We start from the raw sequence: 15981 nt of genomic DNA on the forward strand, positions 1-15981 counted from the left end.
GGTTTTTCTCCACCCTCCACAGCCTCTTCCCATCCCTTCCCACTCCCTCTCAATCCACTGGCCCAGAGGGACTGCCAAGCCCCAGAGCTAAGGAAGAGCTGTTCCCCCAGCGTTCAAAGGTAAAGCCAGGGTTGAGGTTTTGGATCCCTTCTACCTCTACTGTCTTGAACAGCTCCCCGATGCCTCCCAGAGTGTATGGCTCTGGAAACTCCCCTGGCTATCCCAGCACAAGGCACATCAGTGCTTGCGTTTCACAGCACGTACTTTTCCCACCACGAGGTGCAATTGGCTGATTTTCCACCTGGAGATCCTCCCTGAATGACCCATGGAGGCATCACTGTGCTGTAACATCTGTACCAGCCGACTGACAACCCAGATGTGGCAAAGCCATGGTTCAACGTGTCTTGGGAGGCTCTCAGCCTCTGCCAGAGCAGAGGCAGCTTGTGAGGAAGAAGGTCAGCGGTAGACATCTCACCTCACTGTAATTTTGCAGCAAACCATAGCTGGTTGCTCCCGTTATGATTTATCACTCCCATCTCTGAAAAAAGACATTTTAGAAGGGACAATGGAGGGATTATGAGGTATGATAAGAAAGGGTAGGGTTCATCTGCAAAAACCAGATGTCTACAAGGGAGACACCTTCATTCAATCCAGTCACCTCAGGTTCCATCTATGGTCAGCTGAGTCAGTATGGTCAACACAGCCAGTCAAGTCAAGGGTATGATACACCACATCCTAAAAGAAAAATTGAAGTGAGGTCAGGTGAACTTGTCTCCAGATGTATATGTTTCTTTTCACTGTATAGAAAGCTCAGATGGAGACATCTGCATTGTCCATGTGCTTGGGGGAGATGAAGCCCATCCTCAGGTTTCAAAGTTGTCCCCGCTCACTGAAGCTGTCTGCTCTTCTTGCCATTGGTCTCATCACAGATTTCCCATGGTGGATCCTAGGTATGACAGCTCATCACCCATGAATTGTTGGATGCTGCAGAAACAGACGAGGTAGATTTTAGTATCTAAGATCAAGGGTTACCTTCAATGCACACAAAAAATCTCAGCTACCTCAAACATCCTAGTGGAGTGGCGAGTGGCTCTCGCAATGCGGCACCAAACTTTCCGCCTGTGTATTCATTCGGCTTCTCAAGTCTCTCACAGCTTGTGCTACTACCAGGGACCTGGCCACCAACACCCCTGCATAAAATCAGGATGTATGACGAGTCCCACTGTGCATCCAAGTCCCCCCAGATGGAAATAAGTTACCGTGTTTCCTTCCCATTTCAGAGATCCATTTCCTTAATTTGGTGAGTCTCTGGCTGGAGCACTCAGCACACTTCAAAACACTCCCTTTTTGGAAAGAACACAAAATGTTTTACTGCATTGTTTCCTGTTTCTCCTTGGGCTGGACTCGTTATAAGGAATAATTGGGGTAATATATTGCATTCTTTGAATATTAGCAATTTAATGGCATTTCCCATTCTGCCGAATTGAGAGGCAAACAAGTGATGAAGGCGAGAATTAATGTATTTCTTTTCTTTCCAAGTGAAGTGGGAGCTTCGTAATTATTGCCTGATGCTCCCTCTGTGTGAGTAGATGGTGATTTTTTGTAAACATAAAAATTATTATTAAACCTGGGTGGGGATTTTTTAATTAATCTTCCTTCTATTTTAACTCACTTCGTCTGTAAAAGAAAATGGGTGTAAATATGTCCATATTTTATATATATACATATATACGTCTATAATCTGTGCATATTCATTTTGATTGGCAAAGGATTAGCGTAAGAGCTGGGCCAGAATAAAAAATTCTCTTTTTATTTACAAGGTACTTATTATTGACATTTTCTGCAAGTCGCTTGTATCCCTCTCAAAGTAAGGGGCAGCACGGAGGTGTGCTGCTGCTGCGGGATGTGTTTGGTAGTTAGAAGTTGCCTGTGAAATCGGACTACCCAGAGTCCTAGCACTTCCACATTGACAAGAGATGGCATTATTTTTACCAATTAACCCTGTGCAGCATCCTTACTTTGCAGCCTTTCTCTACTGGGGCTGAGAAACGTTGGAACAAGGATAGCTTTGCCCCACTCTGCCAGAAGGGCAGGGGAGCGTTGAGTCACAGTCAGGGTTTTCCTTTCAAGAAAGCAAAGGATTGCAGGTCAGTGTGGAGTGAGAGTTCAGCTAATGCACCCATTTAAAATCAGCGTGTCCTGGAAGTCTCTACCAGGTCTCCCACCTTGCACCTCAGGTCTGTTCAGAAAACGCCTTGATGTTGTGGGTGAAATCCTCCATCTTCGGTTTGCTCTTGGAGGACCAGTCGCCAAAGCCTACAGCAGCCATCTAGGGTGTCTTCACACCCATTGAGGAAAGACAGGCAGCCCTGGAGGACCCTGTCTTGGACATCCATGACAGGATGGGGTGACTCACCCTCAGCACAGTGCCCGTATCTCTCCACGAGCTGAGGAGGGAGTTGTACTTCCAAGTGATGTGACTTGCACCAGGTCACCCAGACCGAGGTGACTTGCCCACAGCCCTTCGTCCTCTAACCTGGACAAGAATCACAGGGAAAAGATGAAACACGGCTGTCCTAGAAAGCACGGGAGCCCCTCATCAGTTGGCTGGGGGAGAGTAGGGTCAGGTCAGCATCTCTCCACATGTGCCCTGTCCTCCTACACCTCCCAACTCACCCGCTATTGGAGACACGAAGTCAGGCTGAGGGGAAGCTTTCTTCTCAGTTGTTCATCTCTTCTGTTCTTGCACTGATTTTTCCCCCTTGTAAAAGCCCTGCAGCAGGATTTTCTGATTTATTATTTTCCTTTCTCCATCTTGTTTTCCAGCCCATCTTGGTAAATTATGGCTTTCTGTCGAACAAGAATTTCACACCATGTTCCTCACATAACCCTGTCTTTCTGTGGTCGTTGCAGGTGGGCTGTAAAGTAGCGGTAACCTTCTTCCTCTACTTCCTGGCAACCAATTACTACTGGATTCTGGTGGAAGGGCTCTATCTCCACAGCCTCATCTTCATGGCATTTTTCTCAGAGAAGAAGTATCTTTGGGGATTCACATTATTTGGCTGGGGTAAGTCATGGCTGCTCCTTACGGCTGACCTGTAAGAAGCCTGCTGGAGGTAGTCTTTGAAGCAGATAGAGTATGTACATAAATACAGGAGAGGGGACAGAGGCAGGGTGAGCATCAGAGACACAGTGACCCTTGCAAGGACAGGTTAGCTCTCTTGTGAAGCCTTTGTAATTTCTAAATTGTGGTATTTACACTGTGGCGCTTCTAGGTTCTCTGGAAGGATCAGCCCAGGCATGGAGAGACAGCACATCTCGCCATCCTTCCAGGGCAGCAGATGTGTGCATGTGACAACTGATTTTAGTGCACCCTCTGAGTTATCCCCATCTCTGCCAAATGCCTCCTGCTGAGAAACAGGAGTTGGGCTGGAGGGGCGGAAAGTTGCATGAGGCTGTGAGCATCTGCTCCCGATGGCAGACCTAAGCTCTGATTTCCTACCTCAGATCCCAGTTGCTTTAAAAAGCTCTGGAGGATTCATGAGTGTTGGAGCACCAGTAGAAACCTGCAATTTGTGGGGAAGCCTTTTTTTTTTTCCTTTTCTTTTAACTTGGGCGTCTTTTCCTGGAGTAAGGAGAAAGGGGCGGGATGTGGGTGCAGGGAGGGTGCTCATTAGTGGAAGGCGTTGTGGGCACACACATTTCAGACGAGAATGTGCTTTCTGTTCATTTCTGGCATTAGCTTTGGCTTGCAAGGAGTTATGAGGTGCTGGTAGGCTGAGGACAATAAAACAACTGCCCACAGTTGTCTGAAGCGTGTGGACTGTAAGGGAGAACAGGAAATGTATTAGATGATCCTTGAGGACGTAACTAAGAATAATGGGGTGTAGGTCTACGAGAGCTTACAGCAGGAAAAACCTGTTCAGAGGTGTCTATGGTTACCAGTTTCCAGGTCCAAAATGCACCTGGCCACATCCTGACTGCGTTTTAGGACAAGATTAATGTGTGTACCACACCATCCCCATTCCAGCACATGATTTCTTCTGGAAGAAAATCGCTGTCTTTAACCGTGGAGCTCTGAGCAAGTCAGATAGTGCAGGACCGAGTTTCTGGAGAATTGCAGGTTTTCGCTTTGTGAAAGCAAGCAAGGGATTCAGTAACCGAGGGCAGTCCAGCCCACAGGACTCTCTCCAGCCTTCCTCCTTCCCAAGTGTGATATGGGGGAGAAGGGGACCACAAGCTCCTTGCTAACCTCACGTTCAGCTCGTGCGTAGATCAGAAACTGCCGGTACTGCCATATGGTAAAGATGGGAGGTGGAAACATGAGTCCCAAAGTAGGCATCCATCTCTCAGGCAGAGTCTAGTCCCAGCCAGCTGGTAGGTTTGAGGGAAAATAAATAAATAAATAGGTATTTTGGGGACAGGGTATTTCTTACCTCAGCTGCCGTGAGACAGAGAGGACTTTCGATGTCATCTCTTTTTTAAAACAAACGAACAAAAACCAAAACCAAACAAAAAAAACCTTAAACCCCCACCCGCTTCCAAACCTTCAAGCTATCTAAAATTTGCTTCTCGGAAAATGGCACTCAGCTGCACAGAGCAGACTTAAAGAAGCAATTCCCCAGAGCAAATTCTGGAAGAGAAGGAAACAGTTGAAAAATAATGCCATATGTTTAACGAGAAAAACCAACTTGATGCTGCTCGTAATACGGCCAAAGGAAAACAGTCTAACAGGCATGGGTTCCTCTCATTAATTCTTCCAACCACTGCCAGAGTATAATCATTTTATCAGAGCGACCACAAAGCTGAAGTCACACCTGTCACAACACCAATCATCTATGTGCTTCCAAAAGTTTGAGGCCGCTCAATTTAAATTCCTCTGGAATGAGAACATAGGATCCCTCCAGTTGCATTTGTTTTTGCTTTGTTTTGATTAGCATGATAATGTACACACACACCCCCGCACAGACGTACTGCTTTGATAGCTTTTGGGCACTGGAAAGGGCAACCCAATCCAAGACCCACTGGAGTCAGTGGAAAAACTCCAGTTCCCTGCAGTGGGCACTGGATCCTGCCCATACCACAGCAATGAATGACAGGGAATCAGCGATAAATAATTACGACATTCCACATAGGTACAGAAAAGACAAGTTTGCCCCAAAAGCTGGGATTTTTTTTCTTGCTTGTGTAACAATAAACAGCGGTGCATTTATCCTGCCTGGAAATTTCCAAGGTGGGGATGGGGACCAAAAATCACCCTACAACATCTTATTTCCAGGCTACTGAAGAAACCAGATCATATAGTTACTCTTTGATGTCAGACCCAAAGATTTCTGTTGAGTCTTTTCAATCCACATCCTCACTGGCACAAGGGAGCACGGCTCCGTGAAAGTCCGCAGCGCCCTTCTTGCAAGGGAGACACTGATGACAGAAAGGAACTTGTTCCTTGCCAGCACCCAACAAAAATAAATAAATAATGATATTATGGGCAACAGTAAATTCCCCAGCAGACTTCAAGTTCCCTGCAGCTGTTTTATGAAGGAAGTCTAAAAAGCATGACCAATAGCTAGAAAACCCAAGCTGATTCCACTGGTATTTTTCCTTCACACCATGTTAATTCCCCCCCGGCCGGCTGGACTGCGCTGGCTTTCAGCTACGGCGCAAAAGAGGGTTACAAGGAGACCTGGAAAAGACAAATAGATCGATGTGTTACTGTTAAAGGTGCTCAGGTCCAAAAACCCGTGATGGTGAGCCCTGCATGTTTATCTAAGCAGAAATCATCCTTGCCTGAAAGTATTCGTACCTAATAGGACAAGAGGCCTAAGAGGGTATTATTAGCCCCATTTAATATTAGGAAACTGTGACACAGAGGGACTGAAAAAACACAAGCATTGTTCCTCAGAGAGGTTTTCAAATAGCAGGGAACCGAGACCAGATTTCTCCAGACCTACATAAGGTCTTTATTCATAAGCTTTCTTCTAGCAGTCGCTTTGCAATCGCCTCTCTTACAGCTTTGACACATGCATGAAAGCCATTTTTCCAACTGCTAGGAGACGTACACAAGAAAAGCGGCAGAGGGGAGGAAAGGGGTTGGGGTGGCCACCAAACTTTGCCCAGCTTGAGGTTTGCACTTTTTCCAGCTGATGGGGAGATACCTGACTTTATAGCACCTGCATTGTACACACTGTGTGTATTGACTGGAAATGCACAGCGCATACAATGTGGATTCTGTAGAAGTCGCTCACGGCATCGCCGCCCGGTGGGGTTCATCCTGCGTCACACCGGTCGTGCACGTGGGGTACATACGTGCAAGGGGGAGGACGTGCATGCATGCATCCACTCCTGCATCTGTCTGTGCTTACAGCCATCCAGGAGATCACAGGCTTCTTGGAGACTCACTTTCCTTTCCTTGGTGGGTTTCTGGTGATGCCAGAAAGACATGGACCTGCTTGAGCAGGTTCAGAGGAGGACCACGAAGATGATCGGGGGCTGGAGCACCTCCCCTATGAGGACAGGCTGAGAGAGTTGGGGTTGTTTAGCCTAGAGGAGAGAAGGCTTTGGGGAGACCTTATAGTGGCCTTCCAGTACTTAAAGGGGGTCTACAGGGAAGATGGGGAGGGACTCTTTATCAGGGAGTGTAGTGACAGGATGAGGAGTAGCAGTTTTAAACTGAAAGAGAGTAGATTTAGGTTAGATATTAGGAAGAAATTCTTTACTGAGAGGGTGGTGAGACACTGGAACAGGTTGCCCAGAGAGGTGGTAGATGCCCCCTCCCTGAAAGGGTTCAGGTTGGATGGGGCTTTGAGCAACCTGATCTAGTGGAAGGTGTCCCTGCCCATGGCGGGTGGTGGGAACTAGATGATCTTTAAGGTCTCTTCCAACCCAAGCCATTCCATGATTCTATGATTCTATGACGCATCTAATCACATGTGACTTTGCTGCTCACAGAGCTGCATCCTTTTGGGTATCTTGCTGTTTGTGGATATCTTTAGATGTCTAACTTTGAGGACATCAGTCCTGATTTTCTGGTTAGTGGCTCTCCCATCAATGGGCGCTGTGAGTGCTCAGCAGGAGGGATTGTCAGTCTTGGGACATCAAAGACCAGGACTTTCAAGTGGAGGCACCAAAAAGTCACCCTCTGAAAGTAAAAGAGATGCTGGAGGCAAAGCTAAGCCTTCTGACTCTCCAAGTTGAAAGACTAGCTTACCAGAGTGGGAGGAAAAGATCGAACTCTAGAAATTACCTAATGGCCCAAACAGTCCATGTTACATGGATGTAGAGAGAATCCAAAAATGAGGCAGAGGAAAGGGAGGGGGAGGATTCATACCACTTTTTGAAAATTTAAGAACATTTTAAGAACATTTACGATTGTTCACATTGCAAAAAAAGAACAATGTAAGAGATGCAGAAAGACAAATGTAGCAATAAAACTGGTGCCAGGAATTTGCTCTGTATGTTTTGCAGAAAATGTCAAAGATCCTTTTCCTAAGCTTGCCTAAACAGAGTGAGGCAGCAGTGCACAGGGCACAATAAATCCACACACAGGGATTTTTTAGGTATAATTATTTTCTCCTGTATATTGTATTGTTGCTAGAAACCTTGAACACAGCACAGGATTAGTATGAAAGGGAACAGTGTCTCTTCTGAAGTGCACAACAGGCTAGTGGGGAACAAGTACGTGTCAAATGCATCTAAACCTCCAAAACAATCCGTCTTTCAAACTTAGAGCTTCACAATCGCGGGTGAACATCCACCGTCTCGCAAGCAGGCAGCAGGCATGTCGGCCTCTCAACATGGCCAGTTTCTCGGTTAATATAAACTTGAATATTACCAATGATATCAACAAAGTTATATGCATTTAAGCCTTTGATAGCTCAGCCAGTAGTTCGGAGCATGCAAGTTTTTTTCTTAGATAGGTGATTAACAGTGAGGAGGAATAGACGGTGCTTGTTACGATAAATCATCACCTTCCCCAAGCCCTCAGCTTCAACACGCTCACGGGTTCCCAGTGCAATAGGTTAAGTATTTTCTTTCCAATGCCAGCCATCGCAGGGGATTGTAAAGCAGGGTGCATTCCTTATAAATGTATCTTTGTAGGCAGCGCTGCTGCGCTGGTCCTGAGTGAGGCTCTGTGTTTAATTATTTATGCTTTCTTATATTACCATGGCATTTAAAGGTTCCAACCAAGATAACGGCCCTGTTGTCCATATGTGTATGAGACAGGCGTCCCTGCTCCACACCCCAGCTCAGGAAAGCACCCGTGGTCAGGAAAGCCTTTAAGCACTCTAATGAGACTTAAGTGCATGCTGAAAGTTAAGCGTGTGCTTATGCATGCCGAGCCCCAATAAGCTTAGACTGTGAACAGCATATTTACAGTCATCGGTGATAAATGTCGCCTTTATTTATTTTTTAATTTTTTTTTTCACCTGAAAGGGGCTATTCTTCTTGAATTTGTAGAAGCTACTGTGGATTTGATCCTGCCTTTTAAGGGAAGCCAGTAGGGGACTCAGTTGTACAAATAGAGCAGAACTGGACCCTAAAAAAATAAATAGAAGATTGCGGTTGGATATTGGTGATTCTTTTACGTTTCACAGGGAAAAGATGATGCCCAGTGTTACTGTGCTGAAATGAGGATGGTTCATTTGGGAGTGAACCTTTGGCTAGAGTATTTTGCAAGCATTACCCTAAATTCTAGCATTTATCTGCTTCATGCAGCAAGTCTGTCACGCTTAAAGAGCTTCTAATCCATCCAGCCCTGTGCTTGGAGATATGGTCTGAGCCTGACTCCAGATCCACCTTTCCTTGACACCAGGGGAAGGGAACAAATGCCTTGAGAAAGGTGTGCTGCAGGAAACCCTTCTCTGCTTCAAACCGAACCAGTTGGCTAGAGCCGGTGTCAGTCACCCAGGTTCAAGCACTGCAGGCTATGTCTCTCTAAGGTAGTGCTAGAGGACAGGCACGGGAACTTGATGATTTATCCTGCGAAGTCCATGGCCCATCTCAGGCCCAGACCTGAGCATCTCCCAAGCACGAACCAGGAGGCAGCTTAAGCCTGGACCACTCCTGGCCAGTAACTTGGGAAAGCAAGCTGCTCCATTTTGGAAGCCAGGAGAGTTTAGTAGGTTGGACGTGTCCAGACCATAACATTTGTCTTCCAGAAAATGCTCCCTGCTACTGTTTAGTTTACCATTTGGGCTACAGAAGAGATGTGAGACCAAGATCAGGCTTTCCTAGTCTAAATTATGCTTGAATATTTAAAAACTGCTTCTTCCACTTTCCTCTAGCCCACTCCACCTAGGCTTACGGTAACGGAGCCCTCTAGTCCCCCTACTCACCCCATTTGACCTGTGTTTTTTTGCAGGACTCCCTGCTGTATTTGTTACAGCGTGGGCCAGCGTGAGAGCCACTCTAGCTGACACAGAGTAAGTCTCATCAGATTTTCTCTTCTCCCTTTTACGTGTGATGCTTTTGTGGGGCTTTTGGCAACAGTGACTTAGTGGGTAAATCAAAAGGAAAAAAGGAACAAGGCAAAGCCAGAAGTGATTTCTACTATGAAGTTAGCAAACTTTGGGGGGGGGGTGGCAGGGAAGGATAAAGGCGGGTGCAACTTTCCGAGCTTTCTTTTCATTTTACAGAATTTGATAAATGTGAACGCCTAGGGCTAACGGGGACTGCTCAGAGCTAGGCAGGGACAGGACAGGGATCTTTAAAATCCTGAATGAATGGGAATAAGGTTGGGAGATAGCAGGTTCAGCGCAGTCAAAGGAGGCGGTTCGGAGCTGATGAGGTGGTGAAGCTGCAACTCCTCACTGCAGGAGGTGTGGATGCCAGCATGTCCTTAGGTTTAAAAAGCATTTGTACAAATTCATGGAAGATAAATTCCTCCAGAAGCATTAAATACTCAGTAATGTTCTGGCTCAGGAAGCTGTCCTGAACTGCAGGTTGTTGGAAGAATATTCTAGAAAAATATCACTACCTGCTTGCCTGTTCCACATTAAATATCAGCTTCTGGCTACTGTCAGAAATAAGATACTGGATCAGTTGCTTCTTTGGTCCTACACATGCACCCTCATGGCTTCATATTTTTACAGTATGCTGAATGAAGGATCCGTAGCATCCAATCTTCAAACCCCAAAACAATCACATTTTCCCCCAATAACGCACAGGCTTGACCACACGACGGGTTTCATCTGCCCACGATCTGCCAGCAAAAGCGTGGGGGTCCCCAGGCAACATTTCACATGGCTTTGCCTGGGAGGAGACTGCTTTCCAAATGGGATTTCAGCTCCAGGCTTGGAAGGAGAGAGTAGCACAGCTACTGGAGTGTGATGCATCTGCATTGGCACAGGCTCATCCTCGTAGAGCCTTTCAGTCAGCACCAGTGGTTTCTCTGCCCCTGCCTCTCGCTTTCCTTGAATAGCTGCCTGGGCAGCATTTGGCCCGTGAAATGAAAACTGCAGCTGCCATGTGGGGGCTGTCTGGCTCAGATAAAGAAAAGCCTGTGGCACTCCTCTCTCCGTGGTTGGAGAGAATTCAAACAGAGTAATTAACACTGAGTGACCTTATTCAATGGCTGCTGGAAACGCCTGGGAGGAAATAGTGTTCAGCCCCTTCTTGGCAGACGGAGGACCGTAGCCCAAGATCCACGCCACCAACAGTTTGCCCTTCCAGTCCTCACTTGGATAAGGGCTGAAGATGAAAAGGAGATAAAGACTTTTGTGGGGCATGGCTGGGTCTCACTGCAAGAGCAGGGCTGAAGGAAGCACAGGAACTGAATGTAGAACCACAGCATCGTCCCCATCACCGTGTCTTCAGACAGGACCTGTCCCCATGCAGAGTTATGCAGGTTTATTCCAAGGGGTAATATTAGGCCATTTCAGCCTCTCTTGTTTTCATGAAAGCTGGATTGCTCTTAGTGTAGTTTTTTTCTGGTAAGGAGGTGAAGAAGAAGTGGAAGAGGGTGGGTTCCTGCCCAGAAGGACAAGTCTTGATGACTGTGGAAAGAGCTGTTCCACCATCTGGAGAGCATAACTTTAAATGCGTTTAGTAGTGGTTTCAGTATTGAATAGTATAACAGCAGGAGAAGGGCTATTTCGAAGCCATGCTGACTGAAGGCAGGTTGGAGCTAGGTCCTTCCACCACACCGGGCTTTGGAGGAACCCATCCTTCCAAGGTGGATTTATCCAACACGACACTTGAGTCTGTTGCTCGTTGTACCCAATGATTACCTGATGGGATGTCCATCTCTTCTCAGGTGTTGGGACTTGAGTGCTGGCAATTTAAAATGGATTATTCAGGTGCCCATCCTGGCAGCTATCGTGGTGAGTACTGGCTGACTGCGAGGGGTGGGAGGCAGTGCCTTTGGTCGATGCAGGCTCAGTGGGAAGAGTTGAGCCAGGCTGCTCTACTCTAATCACCCTGTTAACACAGCTCCTGCCTTAATAGTGTGGAGTCTCTATATATCCAGTTTAAGGGCCTTATATTTGACCTGCCTGTAAGTTTGATAGCTGCATGTGGCAGAGGGGTTTATGAGCAACTTCAAGTTTTGCTTAGGAGAGAAAAAAGACACAAGGGTAAGACCCTAAAATCGTTAATGAAACAAACATTCAAGCCAGTATTTCCACCCCATGTGATACTGGAAACCCTCAGGGGTCATAACACGTTCTCACCAGGCATCTCCAGTGGGAAGAACTGCAATTTGGGTTCCGTAGCTGGACCAAACCTTTTCCCCAGGCATGCTTCAGTGTCATCAGACTGTTTCAGGCTCATCTTTCTGAACTGATAAAAGCTTGGGATACCTCAAAGGTGGGGACAAAAGTTAAACCACCCCAGCTATGATTGGACATGATGTTAATCACTGATGGAGGATCACTTCAGCCCCCACCCAGGAGTCAGAGGGGACAGAAAGGATACAAGTGACATTATCCAAACACAGGACTGAGCTCTCACAAGCTGGAGAGGTCATTATAAGAAGTGATTATCTGCACAAGGGAAATTTGGTGGGTAGTTATGTGTTTGCTTGAGCAGGGTCCTAATTAGCTAGAGAACCTGCTTTCACAGTTTTCATGAATTACCCTCTTTTCCTCCCTCTGTCTTTCTCTATGGTTCTCCATTACTCCATCTTCTGATGGTTAGATGAGTGCATGCAAAAGAGCTTGTCCACTCCCACGCATCCTAGTCCCCCTTTACATTCATCCACGAGTAGCTGAGTGGAGTCAGTAAGAATCTCTCTGTAGTCTTCAGAGGGTTTTGCATCAAGCTCTATATACTTCCTTCTGACTCACAAATCAGGAGGCCTTGGAAGATGATCAGTGTGGGTGAGAAGAAAATCAGACCATCTGCATATAAACAGCAGGAAAGTTTCTGAGGTGAATATGCTCATATGTGCAACTAGGTGAGCTGCTTTGGACTTGGGGGGGCTTTTTTCTTCATCAGAATTTCCTCTCAGTGGAAATTCTCCACCTGGCTCTAGCAATGAGTTCTGCACCTTGGAAGAAACGAATCACCAAGCCCACATCATGGTCATTGGAAACGAAATAGTAGGACGGAGAAGAAAGTTCAGATAGTTCAACTAGATGAATGCCAGCAACCCCATTGCATTTAATTTAAAGCCCAATTAGCAGAGGAGAAAGAGCTCAATTGAGGCTCGTCCTTGTAAAAATAATGTTTCTCCATGAGGCTCTGCTGTGCTTGTATCCTGGCTATTTGCAAATGCAGCTATTTATCATGCAAAAATATTCTGTGGGTTGTTTCTGTTTAATTTCTGTGGGTTCATATTGTTCACTTGGCTGCCTTTTCAATTCCCACACTGGCTGGTCATATGTTGCTGGACTAAGTTAAGCATTTTCTGGATGTACTTGCAGAGAATTTGGAGGCTGAGGGGCTTAAAATCCCGCCACTCTGCAGCTAGCTTTGATGTTATTCAGTTGTCTGGATTTCTTTTAAAACTTAGCACATGTTTCAGGAAGTCAGAGGAGTTTCCCTCCTGACTGTGATAAGGTTGGCCATCTTCCATTTAGCCGACAAATGCAGAACAAGATCCCACTTTTGAGCCTTTGAAGCTAGAAAAACTCATATGAGAAACAAAGCCTGCCTTTTTTTTTCCCTTTCAGATTGGTTTCCAATGAAAATGAATTATATGCCCCCAGGCTGTGTGCTTCTCTGCCTGTCGGTCTATCCATCCCTCCCTTATAACTTTTGTGCCAGTCAGTAAATTCCAACCAAATGTAACTAAGGGAATGGGGTTGCATGGATGTTAAATTCCCACAAACCTCATGAAAACAGTCAGATAGATACGGGAGAGAAATTCTACTAATGCCCCTTCAAGGGAGAGGGTGTAGTACGACCTTACCCCCTTTTTAACACAGAGGAGAGCTGTTCAAAATGAACTTGCACCTCATTAAAGGAGAAGGAATCCAACCACAGAAGACAAAGCCATAGCAAAACAGGCTCTGTTCATTCAATGGCTCAGGGAACTACTTGTTTTAACAGTGAGGATAATTAACTGTTGGAATGACTTACCAATGGTTGTGGTAGGATCTCCGTCATGGAAACACTGAAACCCAGATCTGCTATAGCTCAAACAAAAATGAATACAAGAAGGTCTTACGGACTGTGTTTTGCAGGAGATCAAACTAGATGTTCACAATGGTCCCTTCTGGCGTAAAATTATGAGATTGTGTGTGGCATGGTAACTTGTTTCCTTGAAAAGCTGCTATACTGGCATCTGAGAAGTCAAATGACTGCTGCAAGCCTCCAGAGAAACCCATAGGCATCGGCGTTAGCCCAGCAACATCGATCTGCCCAGTGCAGACAGTAACACAATGGTTCTGCTTGTGGCCTTGCCATAGTCCCAACAATGGGTTTGTCTGGGGCAGCAGCAGGAGTAATCCCAGCCCCAGTGAAACCAGTCTCTGAAGAGTTCCAAAAAGCTGAGAATCCCTCAAACGTCTCCCCATTTTTCATCTCTGTTAAGTGGCAGTGTAGCCATGAGGTGTTGCCGTTACCTTTTGCTGCATGGGTCACCATGAGCATGTTCCTGTAGGACCAGATTAGCTTGGTTGAGCAGCTGGCCACAAGATGGGTTCATAGATGTGGCTCCCTGCCACACCCTTACTGTCCTTACCTGGTCCATCCTAAACACTCCTCCAGAGGGAGAGTTAGCAGTAGACATACAACAGAAGTTTTACAGTTATATTGCCCTTCTGCATTCTTGATCTGTCATCTCTAGTTAGATCTACTCTGTGTCTTAATCATGGTGCAGTTTGCTTGCTCTTCTTTCCTTTTGCACATGGAAATATGGAAAGGCATCCTACTAATGCTTCTCTTAGCCTGAGGAGATCTTAATCTTGGGTGGGCTGCAAGAGACAAATATAACCTAATTTCACTTTGCTCCCTAGACCTCGAACTAAGTTTGAGAGGTTTATGAGGCCATGAAAATGACCCATATCACTGTATGGAGTTTTAAAAAAAGATGTGAAAAATACTGAGAGTTGTCTGTAGTCCATACCTCAAAAAGCCTGGTAAGCACTGCCTTATATATCGATAACATACCCAGTTATCAGGTGTCTGCTGGGCCGACTAGCTCAGATGTAGGTGTTTCCATGTGAGACGCCCACACTTTGTCAGCGAAAGCCATTCCCTTCTCTCTCTCGACCATTCAGGTTAAACACAGCTGACCAGATCCCACCAAACACTGGGTCTTTCCTGGGGAGCTCATCCCTTCTACAGGACAAGCTCTCTCCCAGGAGGAGCTTCACACCCAGCATGCTCAGGTCACTGCTACAGCCCCTTGACTCATCTTGGGGAAAGCATTGACTAAACAACACTATCATCATCTGGATCTTTTTTAACAGTTATCCTTTCTTTGTTGTTTTTTTTCCCCACCTCTTCCAGGTAAATTTTATTCTTTTTATCAATATTATCAGAGTCCTAGCAACCAAGTTACGAGAGACGAATGCAGGGAGGTGTGACTCAAGACAACAGTACAGGTGAGTCACATACTCTCTCCACTTTTTGGGAGATGTCAAAGTCCTTGTTTCACCCCCTTGACTACAGAGGGAGCCCAGGGTGACTAGTTCATGGTACCTACACTCTAGACACCTAAAATAAGGTGAGAAGAATGCTGTCTTCCAAGTCTGGTAATGCAGAATGAATCAACAGCAGTTTAAACATCTCCTAAACCTTTCAAATCCAACCTGGGAGACCTGCCTCATAGGTTAAAGAGAGGAATTCAGTCTCTTCAGCCAGTTTGGAAGTGACTGTGCTGTCCTTGAACCAAGAGTGCAAAAATAAAAGCATTGCTTATGCTGTTGAAGCCCCTAAAACTTGTACCAATTTATTTATTTCTATTTATTTCCCTCCTGTGCTTTGTAAAACTTGGTTTATTTGTTAAATCTGCCCTTCAGCGGGTGTTTCAGTGCTTTTGCTGAAATGAAAAAGGATTCCTGACTCTTTGCTGGAAATCTGACATTTCCTTGTTTATTTTGTTTTCCTTTGTTCTGCCAGCTCTTCTCTCTTGATAATTTAGTATATTTGTAGCATGGTCAAACTGGACAGAAAAAGCAGATTGCTGAGACACCTCAGCTGCTTGAGATGTCCCGAGGCTTCTCATAATCTCCTGAGCTGGACTGACCAGCATGACACATGCAGAGGGGGGAGAGCAGAATGGACAACTGTAAGGTCTTGCACCTGGGAAAACATAATCCAGGAGTGCGGCACAGGCTGGGATGTACCCGGCTGGGGAGCAGCTCTGTGGAAAGGGACCTGGGGATCATGGTGGACAAGCAGCTCTATGAGTGAACAGCGTGCTGCTGCGGCAAAGAAAGCCAACAGGATGCTGGGTTGCATCAGCAAGGGCATCACCGGCAGAGATAAAGAAGTCATTATCCCACTCTACTTAGCGCTTGTCGGGCCACGCCTGGAATATTGTGTTCAGTTTTGGTCCCCGCTATGCAAAAAAGATGTGGACAGGCTGGAGAG

At 46.1% G+C, this 15981-nt stretch overlaps 1 protein-coding gene across 1 annotated transcript in view; it reads left to right on the forward strand.

Annotated features, from left to right (window-relative positions):
* PTH1R (parathyroid hormone 1 receptor) overlaps positions 1–15981 on the forward strand; it is a 129314-nt gene that overhangs the window by 104331 nt on the left and 9002 nt on the right. Inside the window, exons 7-10 of the mRNA XM_009281023.1 lie at positions 2914–3067; positions 9362–9422; positions 11255–11321; positions 14896–14990. Coding sequence (XP_009279298.1) covers positions 2914–3067; positions 9362–9422; positions 11255–11321; positions 14896–14990 — 377 coding nt within the window. The remainder of the gene's footprint in view (positions 1–2913; positions 3068–9361; positions 9423–11254; positions 11322–14895; positions 14991–15981) is intronic.

The sequence above is a fragment of the Aptenodytes forsteri genome, unplaced genomic scaffold, assembly GCF_000699145.1.
Source record: "Aptenodytes forsteri isolate BGI_AS27 unplaced genomic scaffold, ASM69914v1 Scaffold52, whole genome shotgun sequence".
Lineage (NCBI taxonomy): Eukaryota > Metazoa > Chordata > Aves > Sphenisciformes > Spheniscidae > Aptenodytes > Aptenodytes forsteri.